This window comes from Gymnoscopelus braueri (assembly GCF_963280865.1).
Source record: "Gymnoscopelus braueri genome assembly, chromosome: 22".
Taxonomy (NCBI): Eukaryota; Metazoa; Chordata; class Actinopteri; order Myctophiformes; family Myctophidae; genus Gymnoscopelus; species Gymnoscopelus braueri.
In genome coordinates this window covers 13,860,561-13,884,324 of record NC_137624.1, presented here as the reverse complement: position 1 = coordinate 13,884,324, position 23,764 = coordinate 13,860,561, and the positions used below count along the sequence as shown (strand labels likewise).

Below are 23,764 nucleotides of genomic sequence, written 5' to 3'. Positions count from 1 at the left end.
GTATTTCTGAAATTAATCGAGATTGAGAAATCCCATACAAATGTATAAATCATTTACAAACAAGCTGACACAGATGAGCATTGAGTGTCTGTACATCTCCCTGTCTGAGAGCGCACCTGCTGGCTTTGATGCACTCACACCACCGGAGCTCTCGCTGGGCGTGGGCTAGTAGGCACAGACTTGAGATGGACAGGAACGGGCTGCTGTATCATCATCATTGGGTTTTCTTTACATCTTGACAGACTCCCGTCCAGGACAGGCTTCAGACGTGCCTCCTCTGGAAACTTGGCTCAGATTTGAACACATTTGATTTGGCGTTAGGAACCCGTTGCGACCGCATGCCCTGGGTTCGAACCCATGACCAATGCCATCCGCACGAAAGGCGTGTGCTCTAACCGCTAGCAATTGTAGATTGCACTACTAAACAACATATCTCCACTTTTGCGGGTAGGTAGAAAGGCCTTCCCCGGTGCTACGAGCGGCTCAGGCCAGCTGCTCTGCCCAGCCAGGAGAGCTGATAGGCGGGGAATTTAATAATTTATTGACAACACTGGACAAACCTCAGTGCAACAAACGACACAAAAAAATAAAGAGAGAGAAGTAGAGTCAAATCTGCTTGTCTCTGGCAGCTTGTTTGTAAACAACCTACCCTATTCATTTAGCTAATAAATAGTTTCTCAATCTTGATACATTTTACATCTAGTTTAAAACTTTGTTAAAAATATCCATTACTTTCATACAGTCAGTTTCTAAACCTCAGCAGACACGCGCATTGACACGCGGTGACAGGCTGTCACTCATAACGTTGGACACACTCAACTTATTGCACTCGGCATTATTGTGTAATACAGTACAATACCTGATGAACTCTGTAAACTCAAAAGACAACAGATGAGCAAAATCATATTAAACTCTGTCCAAAGACCAAACAGGATGTCAGATTCATGTTACTAGGGAAAAGCGTCCTTTGGTCGTTTGGCCCCTTCCTACCTGAAAGCCTATACTGTTAAGAGCTCCTGTATGCCTGTTTGTCCTTATCTAACAGTTCATAGAGGGACGTGCAATTCAGTAGATTTGCTTGTGTTGTATTTAATGGTGATGATTAGATGCATGTTGTCTGACATAATGTTTTCAGATGTTATGGGATACATAATTTTGTGCCTGGTGATGTCACACTGTCCTAGAACATACAGTTTGGAGGAGACGGGAGACGTTATTTCCTAGGTGGTTTGTAGGTGGTATGTTACAGAATTCTTTTTTATGTTACAAAACTTTTTTCGCACGTTGCACAACATTTGGCTTGGTTCTAGAGATGGTTTTATGACTGAAGATGTAAAGTCCAGCTGTTATCTTCTAGAAAGGGAGAGTTGGAACGAGGTAGGAAAGACTCTTCAGAGTAGCTGAGGTGACTGGTAGTGTATAGACCTTCATTGGTCCAAGGGAAGAGAAGCAAGGAGATGGAGTTGTATTGGGGAAATATATCCCTAATCTTGCTGTTCACACTTCAATGGGGTAAGCAGACAGATTAACTCTTTTAACTGCTTAACCACAAAACATTTCTATATTATTTCAAAATGAGAAAATCTACAAGCTCACAATGTGTCCCGCTGCGACATGTGTGGAATCGCATTTATATCTGTGGAATTTTTGAGAATGTCATGTGGAAGTTTTATACGCTAACCACATAACATTGATCCTCCTAATAAAGTCTGGGAAGCACATTAACCATACATTAATCAGAAATGTCCTCACTCAGTGTTATGTCATGCTGTTAAAGTATGTGAAAGTGAATTTGTTCAGTACCAGGTCTTCATCTCTCCAGTTCAGTTTTTCAGATGGGATAATTTAATCCAATCAAGAGTGAAAACCCTACAAATATCATTTATCAGCTGGTTTTCCAGTTCCATCATTTTCTTCATTTCAAATTTCACTTGTTTATCCTGTATTCTGTATGAGTTCTCTTGAAACTGGTATCCCCACCTGAAATTGTATTGTATGTGTACTAAAGAGAGATGTGGAGAACCCTGTTATTGAACAAACGCTATAGTCATGATTACTACCTAAATATAGAGCTATTTAACACAACAATATTTTAACGGACAATATCACTTATAGAACCTTTAATTACAAGGCTCTATGTAAAGACTCTCTGCCTTGGAAGAAGAGAACAGAGAAGTAAACTAATGTTTAGTCATACATTCTTTCATGTACTCTTCCTTATTTAGTTACTGACCCATAATAGACCTGCGTGGTATCAGTGTCCAAAGCTGTTATTTTTTTTATGTCCTCTGAACATCCTGTAATTACTGGCTGCTGTCACAATAAAGAACAGGATCTTGGATCTTGACTCTTAATCAGAGACCTTTGGTTGGATGAATAACGTTTTCACTGGTGTTAAACTCATTGCCTCCCAGCTGGCCTTTGAGCCTGTTCACATTAGCTGTATCATAAATCACTGAGGGTAATGAGTTCTGATAAGGAAAGGCTCTTTGAGCCATCAAGGGAATTTTAATCAAGCTATAAGCTTTTACTTTGATCGGTATAACGTTGCTGTCAGGCAGAAACATGGTATGTCCAAAACCGTTACTTTTCAGTATACTTTGGAGAATAAAATACCTGTGTTCCAATGGATCCAATGTAGTTAGTCACAAGCATTTATTAATACGTTTATTGTCTAAATATAGGTAAAAATATCAGATCTACAAGCTTAAAACACGTCCCATCGTGAGGTTTTGTGAGCTTGCACATCAGCTATTCTCGCAACTAGGGATGTCCGATATTGACTTTTTTTTACCGATAACCGATATACCGATATTGTCCAACTCCTAATTTCCGATACCGATATCAACCGATACTGATATATGCGGGGATTACTGTGATTATGGTAAGCTCACATTTCATATCACACACACCATACAGTAAGAACTCCTGTAACTTATTTAAAAATAATTATTATTTTTCTTTTTTCAAAAACCAATATCGATATTTTCCGATATCGATTTTTATGCTAATATCGGCCGATAATATCGGGAGGCCGATAATATCGGACATCCCTACTCGCAACCTTTGCATAATGCTGTAATATGGCAGAGTAGGGTGTTAATGTACAGGGAAAAAAAGTAAGCTTTCAAATGTGTCATCCATTGCAATCTGAAAATAGTTGGATAAATTACATTTGAATAAAAGATCTGTTATCACACACATCAGCTGGTTTAATGACAAATAAGTATTTTCTGATCCTAAAACTGTTGGAATGGATTCTTCAACATTTAAACTTGTGTGATATTAAACAAGATGAAAACCCCATAAGAAAACGCAACCTATTTTGTTGATTTGCGTGATTTCACGTTTGCCTTACTTGCAGAATTTTTTATCCGACGACAGTTATTCGTAGAGAGTATTTATGATAAGACTCTTTTATTACACACAGTTGTCAGTTCACAAGGACATGCCTGCCAGGCTCCAGAAGGGAAGTGTGACTTTATATGTGACTGTGAAGACTGCAGCGATGAAGACATGTGTGGTAAGACTCTTAAAGCTTCATCATTGTGGGATGTTTTTGATCACCTCAAGGCCACTATGATCTGTATGGTTTCATTTACCTAACTGTACTGAAGAATATATGCAGGCTACTGTATGTGTTGTTTTCCCCCCTCATTTTTGATTCATGTTGTAAAAAGCCCGATTCATACTTAGTCGTATGAAAGTTTGCGAGAGGGACCCGTTTTGAAAAAAGCCACAAATCATGACACAGATCTACCCAAATTTGAATCACATAAACAACACAATCAGAGCCCAAAGCTATTTCACTTCCACCCATAGGGGGCATAACAAATGCTAGAAATGTCAGTTTGTTGCAGAAACTAATAACCTTTTTAAGTGCATGTTTATCCCACCAGTTTATCTATAATGCAAAAAGCAAGTGCACAACAGCATTGGCTCTTCTAAAATCCTGTTGAGATGCCGGTGTGTTAATATGGTGTTCTGTGTAGCCTATATATGCACATGCACTGTAGATCCTGTTGTAAATTGTTATTGTGGTGTTGACTGCAAGTTAGTGTACCTGACGGTGACGGGGGTTGGGGAGCCTTTTACAAGTCTGTGCTCAGGGCCCAATTGTCTCCTAATTCACCTGTGTAATATTGTACACATTCAAAGTGTTATCAGGCTAATAGAGAATATGAAAATGGGATATTTTTTATAAATTAAAACATTAAGCATATAAATGAATTCATACAATTTCAAAAGACAGCGAGTTACTTTATAGCATATTATTTTAATTTCAAACAAGCTGCTATTGCTGGTGCTACAGTGCCATAACCATAACAATAGTTGTGCTACTATTTCTACCATATCGAATCTTTTTTATTGCTCCACTCCCAAACCTCAGGCTATACAGCAAGGGGCTTCATGTGTGATTTTGAGTCACCCGGTAACTGTGGCTGGACTGTCCCATCTACGGATCCCACTTATCAATGGCAGAAGTATAGTAGAGGAAATCCCTCTCCCTGTCACGCAAACATTGGACCTTCTTCTGACTTCACCACTGGGACAAGCTCAGGTATAGTACTGTTTACACGATAGACAATAATACACAATCCCTTAATCATTATCCCATCCTAATCCCATACATCAAAACATTTTCTTTTGTCTTGAACTGCAAATTACAAATGGCTGGTACAGACTGTGTACACTACAGCACAGATAACTTCAAAAATATATTTCCTTTTTGTTTATTTGGGATTTAGCTGATGCCCATATCCATATCTCTTTACAATGAGTGAAAAAGTACATTGCATTTAAATTCCAGGGCCAAGACCTTTAGAAGCAATCAATGGCAAGGAGAGCCAGGTTCATTGCTTGAAAAACAATAGCTACTACAGATGAATAGTGGAATTACAGTTCTGTGTTGCTGAATAGGTAGAATGCTACTGTATGTTGACATATCTCATGCTACTGTACCAAGCATTAGGGGTTCATTTTCAATAAGGTGTGCATGAATTGATACTGTATGGCATACAGTATTTATCTGGTGGTTCTCAAACGTTTTCATGTCAAGGAGTCCTACATTGATATGTATTTGGCCGTAGACCACCATTTGAAAATATTGTGTGTCAGCCAGGGATGCCCATAAGCAATTTTAATGTGTTAAAAATGTTCAAATGTATTCCAAACATTTTCACAAATTTCCAAGAATTTGCAAACACAGATCTGCAAGCTCATAATTCGCGGAACGCCACACATTGTGAGCTTGTAGATTGGCTATTTTTGACTAGCTGAAGCATAAAATAGGGTTAAACTGGTAAAAAGGATGCTGTATCAACTCATTTAGCTGGAACCCCCTCAAGGACCCCTGGGGGTCCCTGGACCCCACTTTAAGAGCCACTGAACCATATATAATATGTACAATAACACGTTTAACAGGCTTTTATATGGGAGTGAATGCGGTGAAGTCAGATGCTCCGAAGTCTACAGTCTTAATGTCACCAGAAATGCGGGACTCTGCACCAACATGCCGCCTTCGCCTGAAATACTTCCTCTGGGATTCAGGTACTACTGTGTATATTGTTCAACATAAACTAGTACAGTTGTTCTCAACCTTTCTTTCCCCCTACAATGTTTATGTGTGTGTAAGAATGCATAACACACTATTTTATTTATTTTATTACTATCTAACATGAATGATCTTAAAACCACTTGTATATTAAATTGAAAGAGCCAATCAGCATTGTTTATTCATTTCCCCACACTACGCCGATTACTTCAAAGGCATTCTTCAATTTGGTCTTCAATAGGTTATTATTTGAACTTATGTTTTTACATTTAGCAAAGGCACTTTGCTAAATGCAAATACATTATATTTTTTAAACATTTCCCCTGGACAATCTGTATTTATGCCATGGAACACTAGTGGTCCGTGACCTAGGATTCGGAACGACCAGCTTGAGGAGATCAGGCCAGCAGAATTACTGTCACTAATTCAATTCAATCACTTATTTAAACACAATTTCAAAAGCAGTTGGCCATGCATTTTATTGTTAATTGTTCTAATAGGCACTTGTGGAAATAAAGATGTGGAAAAAATGTAATATTGAATTATCATTGTGGTAGTTGTGGAGCTAGCCATACACATGTAAAATTCAACAAAGAAATCGGGTCTGCATACTGTAAATAATTTCAGTTAACTGCTGCACTGAGAAAAATCTGTACATTTCGTATAATAATATATTACTAAGATTTTGTTGAGGAGTTGGACTATTGAAATATTTTCCACCATTTTTGTGTGTTTTTACACATCGCAAAGTTTAACTTGCGGTGAGAAATCCTGGGGCCACCTGACAAAGTTTTTCTCTCTGCCCATCATAGGTATCAAAGGTCTGGGTTCCACACCGCTGTGGGCATCCGTTGTGCGCCCAGGCTCCCTCGAGACTATAGCATGGCGTCCAGAGAGCACTAGCGTGCGTGGCTGGAGGGAGGCCACCGTTTTCCTTGGCCGCATTAACTCGACCTTCCACATCCGCCTCTATTCCCAACGCTCAGAAGGGAATAAAGGTGATGTCGCTGTTGACCACATGGAGTTCTTGGATTGTGCCCTGCCCAGTAAGTAGTCCCGCCCTAAGCAGGTGTCAATGCGGGTGGAGGGTACTGTTGTCTTGATTTTCGTGAAACTTGGCGGGAATGATAGGCTGTCCCTTGGAGAAGATTGGGTTGAAAAGTTCAAAGGTCAAGGTTAAAATTACATAATCTTTCATCTTTGACCATCCCAGATGACCTATAGTTTACGGTTCTCCAAAGATAAAAAATATATATATTTCATTTGCACAGACGGTTCCTGGTTTGTGCTGGCAGCCACAGCCAGGGACTACTTTATTGTAGAAATTATTCTTGTAGTGAAATTGTATTCAAATGTGTTTTAATTGGGATATGTCTATGATATTCATGTTGCTACCATATTATGGTAACCATTTTAGAAAAGCAATAAGCCACACCGACTAAGAGGGTCGGAAGCACTCCTCTCCGCGTGGTGCCTCAAAATCCGCAAAATCTACGGTAAACCACGGCCTCTTGTGGCTTATTGCTTTCCCTCACGGGTCCATTTGGTTACATTGCAATTGACAATTTAGGCATTTAGCAGGTGCTCTTATCCAGAGAAACTTACATTTGTATACTCTATGAGCTGAATTAACTCAGTATTTTACAGTGTGTGCAGTGTACAGTATGCACTCTACTGAGTGTATTAATCTAGTTTTTAAAACAAATTGCATCCCAGTCTTCCTCATCATCATTCACCATTCCTTCCCCATGTTGTCTATTGGTCATAATAATGTATGTTGGTCTCGTCTCTGGCTCTCCCTGTCATCAGTACCACCTCCAGGACAGGAGTGTGCAAATGGGACGTGGGAATGTAAGCGTGAGGGCTGCATCGCCGAGCGCCTGGTCTGTGATGGCAGTGATGACTGTGGTGACGGGAGCGATGAGGAGACATGTGGTAAGATGTCAGGAGATGTTTTGTACGCTCAAAGGAGCCATTCGCCCATTTTCAACATATTGTCATATAATTGGTCCTCACTAATTACTACAAAGAAACGGCACATAACAGAAAGAGTAGGGCCGGATCTAGGGTCTTAGGGTGCCTGTCTCAGCTGTGCTCAAAGGCCAGAGAAAATAAAATAAAAGATAAGAAATATGTTTTCAGCAGTGATTTAAAAGTGTCCATCGACTGAGCAGCTTTAACGTGAATGGGCAGGCTATTCCAGAGCCCCAGGCCGGCCGCACCAAAAGCTCGGTCACCTCTGGATTTTACATACAGTACATTACAAGACATACTATGAATAATGATTCATAGATGCGTAGTGAAACACTGGAGTTAATGTTAATCAAAAATGCTCACTAACAGAACTATGGCAGTTGCCAAGTGCAATAGATTTCCAGGAATATATGGTATCTTTCTTTATGGCACTGTTGTAGGATTCACTGCACATGCTGATAAACATGGTAAGAGGGCATGCAATGGGAGTGCCACTATTGGCACGGAGTATGCCAGTGTGCCAGTAATTACCCTACACTTAGGGTAATCACTGACACACTGGCATCGTAAGTGTGAGAGAGAGGATTTTTCTTTTTAAATAAAATGTTGTTAAAAAATGTGCTCAATTAAGTTATGTCTTCTCTTATCTGTATGCAAATGACCTCCTTCACGTAATCCTTCCATCTATTTGCGTAGTCTATTTAGTTTTGTGTACACCTCGGAGCCTGTAGCCTATGTCACACACAGCAGTTTGCGATGGTTGCGCAATCACACAGTTCTGGCTCAGAGAAAAATGGCAAAAAAGGCAAAGAAAGCTCAAATAGATGTTCTGGCATTCCAGCGCTCATGGACAGACAAATATGGTTTTGTTTATGTCTTGAAAATGATGTTTGCCGAACATCCAGTGTTTTAAGCAGCACGTTGAGACTAAACATGAGGGGTCTTTGAAAGATCAAGCAGACAAGCCAGAGGCAATCAAACTCTTACTGATTAATAAGATGGGTAGGTGGGGTTATTGCTCTGATTCAAATGATCATTACAATGTCCTGAAGAAAATGTTTCTTAAAAATGTTGTTACAGCATATGTTGGAAATAAGTTTTATTTTGATGTGTTGACATAATTAAACTTAAAATAGAAAATAAAAACATGGCAAAAAGGTTGCCAATCCCTGCTCTTCATACTGTATTATTCAAAGTTGTTTTGGAATTATGCTTTCTTGTGTGTTTAGGAGACTATTGGGGCTGTGACTTTGAGAAAGGCTTGTGCGGTTGGGACACAAGGTCTTTTTCGAGTCTGAAATGGCAGCTGACCAGTCAGGAAAAAATCTCTACCACCGATCCTCTGAAAGGACCAGGAAGGGACCATTCCAAAAACAGTGCTAAAGGTCGGTGCCAATTCAGAAATGAGCAATATCACCATCATCCACTGATTCTCAACCTTTTTAATTTCGAAGACTTGTTTGATATGCATTAGGCCATGGACCTCAATTTGATACAATTTGTTGTCTCTGGGTCCTAAACTACACTTTACTTTAACCACTTAAAGCCCATACCTTGTAGTCCCTCAGGGCTCTATACTATACTTTTCAGTTTTCACTCTACATTAAATGTCTTCGCTGAAAATAGCCGATTTTCTGCGAAACGTTTTCCCCACAACACGGATACTGGGGTTTAAGTTGTTAAAATCCTCAGTGTTCATTTAACAAACCCGATGTTGAGAAACAGTGCCTTTTAATCTACATTTAGCATTTGTTTTTACACACTTATCACTTTTTATTAAACAATATTGTTGAGTACTCGATTCCAAATGGTTGATCAAGGCATTCTGGCAAGTCTGTTCTCTATAACAGACCACTCTTTGCCTGCTATAGCAACAGAAGAAATTTATTTTGTAATCAATCATTCACGTGTCATTGATACAACTTTTTAAAAACGTAACTAGCCATGTAATAAGCATGATAATAATGTACTGTCAGGCGGATATTATTTTCACTTAAAATATGAGCAAAACATGGCAAAGGTTTCATGTGTCAACCACAGCGATATTTCATATTCTAATTTGTATGCATTTTCTTATTCTTATAGTACTATGCATTCTGTTCCACTACAGGTCACTTCCTTTATGTCACTGTGCCTGATGGGGGTCTGGAGGGGTTTGATTGGGCATCTTTTCAGAGTCCTCTCCTTGAGCCTACCAATAGCACACACCCCTGCAAGGTAACCCCACTCCCACACACCTGCCCTTTGTCTTTTCATTTTTTAATACATCTGCTCTGTCATTGCAATGGCTGCAACTACCTATTATTGTCTTAACGATTATTCTATCGTTTTCTTTTCTGATTAATCGAGTAATCTTGAAAGGCACCCTAGGCTGATTTTATAGTTTGTTTTGCACTTCAGGTGAAAAAACGACAGCAGGGTATAACATGACAGGCTACCATCACTGTGCACTATAGCAGAGGTCTTCAACAGGGGGTCCGCGACCCCTAGGGGGTCCGCAGAGGTACTACAGGGGGTCCGCGAAATTGTTGTTTGATTAAACAATATTTTTGTTTGGAAAAAAAAAAAAAAAAAAAAAAGAATTCCCCCAAAATGTCAAATTGTCTTTAAACATAACATGAATCCATAGCAAACAGATAAATGGAGGCACAATGCACAATAACATGATATGTTTATACATATTTTGTAGAGAATTGTAATTTTGCACACCTACTGGGGCAGGTGCGTATAGGAGCAGGCAATATAAAACACAATTGTATACATAAATATACAATATATGTGGTAGCCCCCCCTAACCTACGAGGTAGGGGGTCCCTGCTCCATCTCCCCGTCAGTTTGGGGGTCCCTGGCCTGAAAAGGTTGAAGACCCCTGCACTATAGTACACAGTACTATAGTGTGATCCAAATAAAAAGGCTCAAATCGTCCGAGTTGCTCCAGCGCCTTCTTTATTCAGATATATGTGTCCGCTCCTTAGACGCACCGGATCAGCCTGATTTTGGCTTGAGGAGCGGTGGAATATCCCTTTAATCCACAGTACTATAGTGCTTTGTAATAGCACACACATAGTACAGTGATGTAAGCAACACAGCTGCAGCAAATCAAATTAATAATGAGTGTGTTGCTTACTAGTCTGCCATGTTTTTTATCTGCTGTATTTTTTCATCTGAAGTGGAAAACAAACTACAAAATCAGCCTAGGGTGCCTTGAAGCACTTTACTTTTTTTATATATATATTTTTAAATAGCTATCAACGATTTTTTCGAATTGATCGTTAATAATCAACTAAATTGATTAGTCTGATCAACTACTTAAGGTGTAATATCAACTGTTGCACCCCTACACTCATTTCATCCTCTTCATGGCCTGAGAGAAAGGCCTTCTGATTAAAGAGTGTAATACTCTACTAAACCCAAGTTTTAACAATTGAATCATGAGAATGAATCCCTGAGAATTGAGTCGTGTTTTACGTATATAAACGTACATGTCAGATACATTGATCCCATTCGTAACATGAACCAAGTGTTGAACATTTGTCCTCCTGTAGATGGTGATGTACACCCATCAGTTTGGCCCAAGGTCCGGGGGTCTAACTGTACTTGTGGCAGATACTAAGATCTACCCTGTATGGGAGAGGGGTGGTGCTTTGGGGGACCTTTGGGTGAAGGCAGAAGTGGAGATTGCCTCTGACTCCCATTTTCATGTGAGTAATTGATCAGATGTCTAATTTTGTAAGATATATCATAAAGATGTAAATAAATAAATACTAATATGTTACTGTTTGGTGTACACAAAGATCAGTGATTCTGAAACATTTTCATGTCGAGAACCTGCAAATTGATGTGTTTTAGGCTGCACAATTTGAAAAGATGTTGTGCCAGGGACTCCCATAAGATAGCTGGTGACATTATAGTGAAATTAACCCCACTTTGAGAGTCATTGTACTAGATACACTTGGAGTGTAAAACTAGACGTCTTAATGTGTTTGAAAGGAACTAAGCACTTTTTTTAATTTTACAGCTGTACAGTCTTCAGTTTCTTGCCTGTAAGATGACCTTTGTAATAGCACGTATGAAGTGGCATTAAGTTCATTCGCACTGTATCCACCCTTCTTCTCTGTCAATTATTTCCTTATAGATTATATTCATGGCAGCAATGAGGGATTTCGCATATGGAGGAATTGCAATTGACAGCATTATGATGTCTCCTGAATGCGTGGTGGCAATAAACGGTATCAGCCTTTCGATCATCTACACTCACAAGAAAATGCAAGCCTTCTGTTCGATATGACTTTGAAAAACAGACAACATCTGAAACAGTATGTCCTCTATACACTAAAACCCCCATCCCATAAACTCCCATCAGTGTTACTTTATCCATTTATAACTCAGAGAGTGTACAAATGAAACCAAATGGACCCTCACGGGTCCATTTGGTTTCATTTGTAAACTCCCAGAGTTAAATGAACACTGAGGATTTTACAGTAAGATGATCTCTGTCTTGATGGCGGCCGTAGCTGAGTGGGCGGGGAGGCCGTCTGGGAATCGGAAACCCCCATGCGCTCACCTGAGCCATCCGAGCAGCTGCATCTGCTGGGTGAATGCAGAAAAGTAATTTCGTAAATCCGTAAATACTCTGTCTTATTTTACAGGTAGTCAGTCTAATGCAACCTTCCCGAAGCCCCCCGGACATCCCTGCACTGATAAGCCCGACCTGATGTGTAATTTCAACCCTGACTGTCAGAATGCAGAGGATGAAGCCAACTGCGGTCAGTTCAGAAGCTGATTGAAACATCAGTTAAGCACTGCATGTCCATTTTAAAGTCATACTGTGTAACTTTTTCAATTAAACAAAAGTAAATTTGTAATATAATCTTTCACTGGTATATTTGGCTCCATCTGTACACTCTCGGTTACAAATTCTGACAGTGTTATTTAGAATATAGATGAGTTTTCTTGTTCATGTAGTTTTTGTGTTTGAAAATATGTTTCAAACCATTTCCAATTATTTTTTGTCTTTGTTGTCAAAGTTACAAAGTTAGTGTTGTGATTCTTTTTTCCCGTGTGATTTGTGGAATGACATTGGTCTGCTCCTCAGGTGATTTCTCCACTGCTCGGGGCAGCACTGGTTGGACTGATGCAAGTGTAGGAGGTCAACAATGGGTGCTGCATGAGAAGTACAATGAGACTGATAACGGTACAATAGTCTCTCACGCTCCTCGTGTGTGTGTGTGTGCGCGTGTGCGTGTGCGTGTGTGTGTGTGTGTGTGTGTGTGTGTGTGTGTGTGTGTGTGTGTGTGTGTGTGTGTGTGTGTGTGTGTGTGTGTGTGTGTGTGTGTGTACAACTTAAAGTTTATCAGTACTTCTATCTCACTCACTCTCTCGATGTCTCTCACATGCCTCATTTGTGTGTGCACGCACATGTGTGTTAACAACTTAATTGGTTTTTATTATAGATAGGAGTTACCTGTCTCTTAAACTTTATCAGTACTTTTCTCTCTCCCCCCCCCCCCCCCCCTTCTCTCTCTCTCTCTCTCTCTCAGAGTACCTGCATGTAATCGGTGCCCCAGGCCAGCAGTTAACAGAGGCCCAGATGCTGACTCCCCTCCTGGGACCCTCTGGTCCAGCATGTACCGTCAGTTTCTCCTATGCTCTGACTGGAAATCCAATTCACATTGGTACACAATACTTACCATAACTACTTCCATAGTCTCACCTACAGTATTCATACATATACTATACTAGGGCTTAAACTATCGATTTTTATTATTATAATATTATTATCTATCACTTTTTTATTTCACAATTTTTTAAAGGTTTTTAAAACTTTTGGCCTGTAATTGATAACTTTATTAAATTGTCGATTATCGATATTTCTTTTTATAATCGATTAAATCAATTAGTTTGAGAAACGGCTGCACCCTAATCCGTACGTATTTATATTCTTGGTTTATTGGTTACGTAACTTTGTACTTGTGGTCCTGTAGGTGAGGTGTCCCTCAGGGTTATTGACAGCAAGCTGGGCATCCAGCCTAAGATTTGGGAGTACAGTGGAAAGACGGGTCAAGATCCAGAATCATGGAGGAAGGCTGAGGTCCCCTTAGGAGCCAGGAAATATCGTTTTCAGGTACACTATATTTGGGCCTTGGTTCGTATATCAGTTATTTTCTTTGAGGGACATGGCTTAAGTATTTAGGCATAACACTGTTATTAGTTTATTGAGCTTTGTGTCTCTTATGCTATGTTCTTATGGCCTATTCACATTGTAATTGGTTTTATCAGTTCTTAACAGCCAAAAAAGACACATGGAAACATTTTTTTGGCAATCTAATTAGAACATTCCTATTTCCTAGGTGCTTTGAAATGCATGTCGCCCACTGACAATAGCAGATCTACAAACGCATCGAATCAGAGTATAAGTTTAGCGTTACTCACGCGTTGTTACCACAGCAACCAATGCAGATGGGTGAAAGTTGTCCGAATACACAAATCCGACCTGATCACTTGCAAAGAACAGTGTGGCCAGTCGGTCCTAAAGATCAGATTTGAGAAACAAATCATACTGTATTTACCTGCAGCCTGAACAAAGCTTTAACACATTGAGTGACAGAGGTTTTTTAGAAAAGGGTACAGCCAGTGCTGGCTGTTTTTAACAATTTTTGTACCTTTTTCAAGTAGTCACAAAATATTTTCAGTGATCACAGTCCTCTCAGTGATCCCCTCATTACACACATAGAGGTCTCGTAGAATTGGGGGAAAAAAATTATCTCCTGGGGCTGTGAAGGAAAAAATAAAAACATTTTTGGAAGAAAAAAAACCTCAATGGTTGGATTATGAAAAACGGTCCGGACCGTTTTTGGCACTCAATGTGTTAATAATGAATCAATCTGTGTTGGGCTTTGTTATCTTTCCCTTCCCTAGTTGGCGTTTGAAGCTCGTGCTAAAAAGCTGTGCCACTGCGCTCAGCTCAAAGTGAGTGACGTGCGCTACCTTAACTGCCACGCCGACTATCTGCCACATTCTCCAACAGGTACAGTAGCCTGAAATGTGTTTCTACATACATACAGGTATGAGTGATTTTGCATAACCGCTCTTGCAATAAGTGGTGGTTGTGCGTATTTAGCATACTTCAAAGGTACCTTACACACCAGGAGAGCGTGGTGTTAATTTGGTGATGCCTTATTTGTACAGATTAATGTATTTTTTTGCTTTTATTGCCATTTAATATTTAATATATTTATTTAATATATTGAATATTTCATATGCAATGACAGGCAATTTACATCACATTGAAAAGATGCTATAAATTATTTTATAATTTGTTTTTTAACTTTAAATAATAATAATCAAATAGAATAGTTAAATAGAATCCAATAGTTAAATAGAATCCAAAAGAAAGAAAAAATGAAATAACAAGGAAAGAATCAAACAGAAACAACAAAACTACTGTAAGCATTTACCTTGAGACTGGGCATCCTTTGACCCCATCAATAGTAACACCCTATGGGTAAGTTGTGCACATCTTTACCTAAATTTAGGCCGGTTGCTGGATAAAGAGGCAGAAATCAGAGAGAGATAAAACATATATATATTCACACACTGAGTTACTGTATACAGTAGCTCCCAAACAAATGTATTTAATTTCATTTAATGTATTGTGTTTTTTCTTTTGCTTTGAACTTGTGACCTTTGTACTGTCCACATTTGCTGTGCCTTGTATTGAAAATAAATGAAAGAAAATATTTTAGCGTTTATTTAACTCAGAGAGTGTACAAATAGAACCAAATGGACCTGTAAGTTCAGGTCCATTTGGTTCCATTTATACATTCTCTTAAATAAACACTGAGGGTTTTCACTCAGTTGTGCTCTTATTCGGATTCTCTTTTGGACAGAGCTGGCATGTAACTTTGAAGACGGCCTTTGTGGCTGGTACCAGGATAAGACTGATAACTTTGACTGGACAGTTCTTCCCGGGATGGATCACACCATTGGAATCGGTACGATGGGCGTCTGTCTGTCTGTCTTTCTACCTACTACCAACCAACCATTCCTAACGTATCCTTAAATGTCTATAATGTGTCAAAAGGCGCTGAACCCTCATGCCCTTCCCTCTCGTTTCAACATCCAGGTAAAAGTCTAGTTGTAGACGTCTGGGATCCAGAACTGCGCGGTGCCATCGGCCGCCTACTGTCGTTTCCACAAGCGGCAAGCTCTACTGATCGCTGTCTCACGTTCTATTACAAACTCTATGGGCCGCAGACAGGTGAGCCGGAGGAAAAGAATGTCAGCAATACATGCAGTATTTCTTTTAAGTTCATAAGATTGTTGGCATCCCTATTTGCATGTCATTATTGTCAAAATGTTTCAAACATTGAAACATATATTTTTTAAATGTTTTAAAATAGAGTGATGCGATGCTACACGTTGTGAGTTTGTAGATCAGCTATTTTTTTTTGCAGAATAGCAATTGCCTATATGACATTCCCAGAATAGGGATGCTAGGGTTTATGTGAATCTTTTCAATTATCGCTTAATTAAAGTAAAAACAAACTAAAAAGGTCAGACTGTCCTGCATCTTACTTATGACTATTTTCTCACCTTCACACACCCGTTTCTCCCCATTGCTTCCTTCATACTTGACACTGCTGTTCTCCACCTAACCCATCCAGGTATGCTTAATGTCAAATCGGTGGATGGCTTAGGATTTGAAGATCTGCTCTGGACGCGAACTGGTGCCCATGGAAATGTATGGCATGAGGGCCACTGCACAGTACCCAACCAGCACTCTAAGTTCCAGGTACAGTATAGATTGAAATGGCTTTTTTTCCGACTATGAAGGGTAACCCAGAACCTAACATAACCTTGCTGAAACTTTCCAGAACCTGTGAAGTTCTGTTCTGTTTTTTTATTTATAGAACTACTACCCCTATGTCATAAAAGACATAAAATGACATAAAATGAATCGCTATAAAATAGCGATCTACAAGCTCACAGCGTGGCACGTTGTGAGCTTGTAGATGGCTTGTAGGTGGCTATTTTAACTATTTTGGAACAATTTTGAAAGTGTACGTTCTGGGTTCCTAGAACTCAGGCTTAGTACTACTGTACCTACCTCCTGAGCAGAGCCCAAATTAGTTCGTGAGAACCTTATCTGAAACCGAGCCGTTGTGTGGAAATAAATCCAGAACTTGTGAAATATGTTAACACAACATGGCAAAGTTTGCTTAGTTCTTTTTGAGGAGAACAAGTTTTGAGTGATCCACGTGATCAGTCTGGCAATGCCAGGCTAAAGATTATCTTATTGACCAAAACATGTTAATATCATATGCCTTTGTTTGCTACAAACTTATTTTCTTTTAAAACCAAGCTAATCCCGCTCATGGCGGAAGTAACTTCCCTAATCCTGTATTAGTACTTTTCTTAAACCCTCCTCAACAAAACCCCTGTGATCGTTCTAAACAAGGCCTTGTACATCAGCGCCACCTTGTGCTCATCTGTCAACCTCAATAGCATACAGAAATGTGAGATATGCTGATTCCAACAGTTTAAACTTTAGATTTTTGGTGAGCTGAGCACCATGGGTAATTACCAACCTATGAGCTCTTCTTGCGACTCGCTTCAACCACTGAAGCCTTTACTTAGTTTTATGACGAATTAGGAAAATAGCTGATCTCCAAGCTCACACCGTCTTGAATCCCAACACATTGTGAGCTTGTAGATGTATGTTTGCTATTTTGTAAATGTTTTAATTTAAAATAAACGTGAACAAAAAAAAGAGGAATTCAAGAAAAGTTTTGAAAAACATTTGCCCAAAATAGGGACATCAGGGTTAATGTAGTTCACATTGTTACTCACACTCTTTCCTGTAAACTCTGAACAGCTGGTGTTCGAGGCTGTTCGCTTTGGCTTTGATGGACGCGTGGCCATCGACGATGTGGCTCTCCTGGACCGTCCCTGCTCCGTGGCCAGGATGTGTTCCTTCGAAGGCCAGCATTGTGGCTACAAAAGCTCTGGTACCACCCGCTGGCTCCACAGAAACGGACGCACCTCAACCAATGGACCTAGAAAAGACCACACTCTGGAGACTCCAAAGGGTGAGACAGATGTTATGTAAGGCAGTGGATCTCAGAAAGTTTTCAATTCAAGGACCCCCAGTTTGGTACAAAAAGTTAGGAAGTTTGTGTTTGTCAGATTGAGTTCTGCTGAGTGTGTGGGTTGTGCCCATGTAAAAATGTTCAAAATCTTCTCTGCAAATGCCAAACAGCTTATTCTGCTGTTGCTTTTGACTCTTGTTTGGTGTTGTTTGATGGATTGGATCATTGAAGCCTATCAGTTACAAGGTGTTGCAAATGAGCTGGTTATTAAGCAACAACATGTACCAGACTTCTTCCTGCAGATTGATATGATCCAGTTATACTAATACTGTGCTTATATTCGACTTGTAGGCTTCTACATGATGGCAGAAACCGACAAGAGTGTCCTCGCGCCAGGAAGTACAACTACTCTGTCCTCCCCTGTACGCCGTGGATCTGTGATGACAGAGTGTGTCCATTTCTGGTACCACAATGGTGGAGACTATCCTGGTAAGACAGTAGGGCTGCAGCTATGCATTATTTTCATAGGGATTATTCTATCGATTGCTTTTTCGAATAAACGAGAAGCACGTATTTAAAAAATATTTTCTTTAAATCGATTAACCTGTGCTATTTCACTCTCAGTCGCACATCGGTGTTGTACAAAAATAGGTAAAATAGCCGATCTACAAGTTCACAAGGCTATTTTCACTATTTTAGAATTTTTGGGAAAATGTTTGCCTATGAGGATATACCTAAATTAGGGATTGATTATGAATCAATATTTAACTCATTGATTTTTTTAAAGACAAAAATAGATTATTTTATCATATTTTTTATAATCAATTAAATTGATTTATTTGATTAACTGTTAGCGCATGTGTTCGTAATCGGGGCAAAAGTTTGAAATAATCGTGACATTGATTTGAATTCATATCGCTCAGCCCTAGTTTCTTATGCATTTCTATGTGTATTGCCAGGTTCTCTCGCTGTGTACATGAAGCCGGTGGAGGGAGAGAGAGTCCTGGTCTTCTCTGATAACCTGGACCAGGGAGATGAGTGGCGCCATGCCAGCGGCAACATCACTAGTACCCTTGTGGACTGGCAGGTACAGACAAGTGGACATCACATTAATTCATTCATGGATTCAGTTCATTTGCACTTCAGTTGTCTAAAATAATGATCATAGAAAGTACCATTCATTTGCCAATAGAGGATAGACAATGTATTCATTATTATTTCATTTCATTTAAATTATTTATTTTGACTGAATTATGTATATTGAAGAATATCTACTTCCTGAAGTTGTTTAAAAAAAAATTGAGTGGTTGTCACACACTGAAAATAGCCAATCTACAAGCTCACAACTTGTTGCAGTGTGACGCGTTGTGATCTTGTAGATCTACTATTTTCGGCATGCAACTAAGACTGAATCAGGCGTAAGTATCAGATGTACTGATTTTGTTTTCGGATAAGTTAAAGGTAGGGTAAGTGATATTTTTTGGTTAAAACAAAAAGTATTTTGTTAAAAGGTTAAAGCACTATATTCTGATAGTAATCATTGCTATAGAGTGTTTGTTCAGTAACAGGAGTCTCCCCGTCTCTCCAGATCTTTAATAAACAGAAAATATTTTTTTGGAAATGAAACTGAAAATGAAACGAAAATGCATTTTCTGTTTTATAAAGAGCTGGAGAGACAAGGAGACTCCTTTTACTGAACAAACACTCTATAGCAATGAGTACTATCAGAATATAGAGCTACTGTATTTAACACTTATTTTAACCAAAGAAAATCACTTACCCTACCTTTAACTAAGTTATTGTAAAGAATTTAAATTATTATGATAAATCTTGATGTAGTGTTCTACTTTTTTGCTGTAGCTGGAATTCGAGGTGGCTGGAGCAGGGGGTAGCAACACTCACATTGCAATTGATGACGTCATTTTCTCAGGTCACCCATGTCAAGATCAAGGTTTGTACAATGGCCTCTTATTTGCTTAATCAATTCCAGTGGTTCTCAACCTTTTTCTGGATCAGGGCCCACTTGAAAATCTCAAACGCTTTCGCAGCATTAGGCCATGGACCACTAGACTGGAAAGCAGACGAATCTGCCACAGCAAACAAAAAAATAGCCCATGGCAGATTGGTCTAGCACTCCTCGGTTTAAATTACATTTCGCTCACCCCAGAGTTGTCCTCTGATAACCAATGTGTTATCCTATGTGTCAGGTTCCAAATGTAACCTGGAGCGAGGTCTGTGTGGCTGGAGCAACACTCAGAGTCACCAGCAGGACAAACTGGACTGGGAGCTGACCAGCCAAGAAGCAGAGACACACTACCTCACCCCTGCTCATGACCACACTCTGGGGACAGAGAGAGGTAACATTGTGTGTGTGTGTGTGTGTGTGTGTGTGTGTGTGTGTGTGTGTGTGTGTGTGTGTGTGTGTGTGTGTGTGTGTGTGTGTGTGTGTGTGTGTGTGTGTGTGTGTGTGTGTGTGTGTGTGTGTGTGTGTGTGTGTGTGTGTGTGTGTGTGTGTGTGTGTGTGTGTGTGCGTGCACGCCCATATAGTTTGCAACCAAGATAATGCAAGGTGTAAAAGAAGACTCATCTGTTTTCATTTCCCATGCAGGTCACTTCCTGTTCATTCCCGGCAGCAGTCGAACCCCTAGCACCGACAACGCGTTGCTGCTGAGTGCACACCTCCCTCCAACCAAGGGCACCTGCCTCAGATTCTGGGCTCACAAGCCATCGTCTTGTAAGTATTCTACACCAGTGCTTCTCATCCCTTTTAATTTCAAGGACCCCCTTTTTCATATGCATTAGGCCACGGACCCCCATTTGATAAGAATCTTTATCTCAATCTACAATTTGACATCCTCTGTGTTCATTTAACTCTGAGAGTGTACAAATGAAACCAAATGGACCTGTGGGGGTCCATTTGGTTCATCCTGCAATCTTCCTATTGGATTATGCAATATCTTGCGTGCAAAGTTTACATTTGAGGGTGGTGTTACAAGATAGGACATGGGGTCACTCAAATTGTTAGGGTTCATCCTCCCGGGAGCATGGATGCACTCAGCAAGTTTAATGCAGTCCACCCACTAACATTTTATATAACTTGCCTAATGGTGGCACTAGAGGAAAGGCTACGGAGTCACCAAAATCAGTTGGATCCACCCTCCGGGAAGCAACAAATACAACAACACAACAAAATCCATGGCTGGGTTATTAGTCTTTTAGAATGTTTAGGACGTGGTGGTGGATGGATGGAAGGACATAATACTAATGTATACTGTCATTTGTCACATTTACGTCTACAGCTGACAGCCAGTTGAAGGTGAAGAAGCGAACTCAAGGTGAACTAGTAGAGCTGCTGGTGGTATTTGAGGTGGGAGGAGTGTGGCAACGCTTTGACGTCAACATCGTCTCTAGTCAGGATTACCAGGTGAGACTCAACACTTTAACAAGTGTAATGTATATTGTCTGGATATGATAGATGGATGAATGAATGAATTGATCTTATTTACAAAAGTGGACATAATGGATACTACCTTTTGAATCCACCAGAAATGTCCCACTTACTTGAAAAGAAAACAAGACTAGAGAATTGAATATATATCGGGCCCCTAGATGCTGTGCTGCTCCTTAAACCCAACCGGACCACAGTGCTTCGAACCGAGATCCTTGCAACTCTCACTAGCAGGGCTTTAAATCTGACTTTTTTCAGTGAGGTCTTGTAATGTATTCCAGCATGCTTTTCTGTATAGAACTTAGATCAGTGATTCCCCAACCCCGGTCCTGTGGACCCTTGGTACAACTGGTTTACCATCCTACCAGGATGTTGCATTGCGAAAACCAACAGTACTAGTAGTCCCAAGAAAACCAGCAGTACTGGGGATCCTAGGAACCAAAGTTGGGAACTGTAGTTTAAGTGTTGATTAAATCCTAGTATGTTTCTATATGTTATCAGATTTTGCTTGAAGGAATCAAAGGCTCTGCCGGAGTTCTGGCTTTGGATGATATTGAATACACCATAGGTGTCGACTGTGCTGGAAACATAGCTGATCCATCCATCCTGCCACGTAAGACAACAAAATACAAATTCCCCACCAGGCAATAATACAGTATCCTCCTAACTTCTCTATGCATACGGTGGCTGTAAAAAATAATTCAACCCTATTCAAAATGTGTCTATGCATGCACGTATGCAGAGGATAGAAAATCCTGATTATAGATAACATTTAAAATATGCACCCCTTTTGTTTAATTTGGGTTAATCTGCCACCATCTGTTCAGATTATCTTTACATTGTATCTACTATAATTAGGTCAAATTATGCCCTTCCTAAAATAAACACTTAATTTGTGATAAACTGCGACCAGCTCTCGGTTTGTGCTTAATTTATTTTGGAGCAATCTCAGGGGTTTCCTGTCTAGTTTTACTTTAGATGTCAATGAAAGTGCGTGCTTTTTTTATAGCCACTGTATGCCTGACTTTTCCATCTGTCTATCAACCTATTTATCTAAGTTACTTCTTTTGTATATTTCAACCCTACAGTATATGAAACATTAGTTTAAATACATCTAGCTCTCTTCATTATTGTTATATCTACTTCAGACAATATCTAACACCCAATCTCCCTTTAGCCAAGCCCAAAGACGATAAAGGAGGTATCGCAGCATCCGTCATTGTTGTTTTGTTGCTGGTGGGCACACTGTGTGGGTTACTGTACTACTACCTGCGAACACGTGAGAGAGCCAGAATGGATTCTATCCCACCGGCATCTGTAGATGCTGGTTTCACCAATGAAATATATGAGCCTGATCTCACAGTGAGTATATCTGTCATCCTAACTAAATTATATGGAGTACAACGTCGGTGTCAGGTGGAAACCTCGTGTATGTCCAAAACAGTCAGGAAATGGAAAAAATAACCTGTATTTCAATGGATCCAATGTAGATATTATTTAGTCACAAGCTCTTGTCAATACTTTTCATTGGTTCAATATTTATGAAACACACAGACAGAACCCCTTTTCCCTTCACTTAAAAACATTTCACAAATAGCAGATCTACAAGCTCGACTAATTTTGCTACTTTTGTGTGACACATTAGTATGACAAGTAGGGTGTTAATTTGCGGTAAAAACAGAATAAAAAACCCCAAAGAGTTGAAATACGGAGACTCAAGGTTTCTGCCCGACAACAATGCCCTATGTGAGCATTGAGAGGTCTAGCATCTCTTTGTGAACTTTATAAAATCTCCTGTACAAATAGTCCTATTCATACAGTATTACTAGTGCTACTATTATTTGGTGTGTAAATGTCTAAATGTCGTATTTAACTATTCTACAGCAGGACCGCGTGCCTGTGCCACCAGTGCAGAATCATCAAATGATGGCTGGCTTCAACGATGTAACAACCTCTGTAAGGGAATTTAAATATGCACGGTCTATTTTATTGCATAATTATATAATTAAAATGTGTATCTCTCATTATATGGATTGTGAGCGGGAGGACACACGCACACGCACACACACACGCGCGCACACACACACACACACACACACACACACACACACACACACACACACACACACACACACACACACACACACACACACACACACACACACACACACACACACACACACACACACACAATCCAATGCCTTATGGATATCCCTGCTGTTCACTGAATGTAGGTTATAAGATACAGCACAGCTGTGGGGATTTTTTTTCCTCACAGCTGATTGGTGTTACTGTGCAGGTTGTTCTCATCTTGATGTAATTCTGTTGTTCTGACAGGAGAGTAAGCCGGTGGTGAGGGAGATGGAGGTGGCCTGAGTCGGGGAAAAGGTGTTCCTGCCACCTGAAGGTGGCGCTCAACAATTGAGGCGATATCACAGCAGCAGAACTGCTTGTGTCGTCTTTGCACGCACGCACGCACACACACACACACACACACACACACACACGCACACTCACGGAAAACACCCTGATCCATTGTGAAGGAGAAAATAGTGAAGCCGCCATAGATTTGGCTACGGGTTGGAGCTCTCTCTCTCCCTGTGAACATGTCAGTGGCGGACAAAGCTTGTAGATCTGCAATTTTCACTATATTTGAAATGGGGCTTAAGTGGTTAATTCATAATGTACCTTTTCTCT

At 39.9% G+C, this 23,764-nt stretch overlaps 1 protein-coding gene across 1 annotated transcript; it reads left to right on the top strand.

Annotated features, from left to right (window-relative positions):
* Positions 1-73: 73 nt before the first annotated feature.
* mamdc4 (MAM domain containing 4) lies at positions 74-23,443 on the top strand (the record flags this gene model as incomplete). The annotated part of the gene is made up of 28 exons (XM_080420201.1): positions 74-164; positions 3,431-3,523; positions 5,425-5,550; positions 6,367-6,600; positions 7,364-7,489; positions 8,758-8,913; positions 9,639-9,745; positions 11,074-11,229; positions 11,664-11,757; positions 12,178-12,294; positions 12,624-12,722; positions 13,069-13,203; positions 13,513-13,652; positions 14,447-14,555; positions 15,418-15,522; positions 15,654-15,788; positions 16,195-16,322; positions 17,406-17,619; positions 17,971-18,108; positions 18,579-18,706; positions 19,480-19,570; positions 19,827-19,976; positions 20,228-20,353; positions 20,919-21,043; positions 21,569-21,680; positions 22,245-22,429; positions 22,952-23,023; positions 23,405-23,443. The coding sequence occupies 28 exons, from the start codon at positions 74-76 to the stop codon at positions 23,441-23,443; spliced, it is 3,531 nt and encodes a 1,176-aa protein (XP_080276327.1).
* Positions 23,444-23,764: the final 321 nt, after the last annotated feature.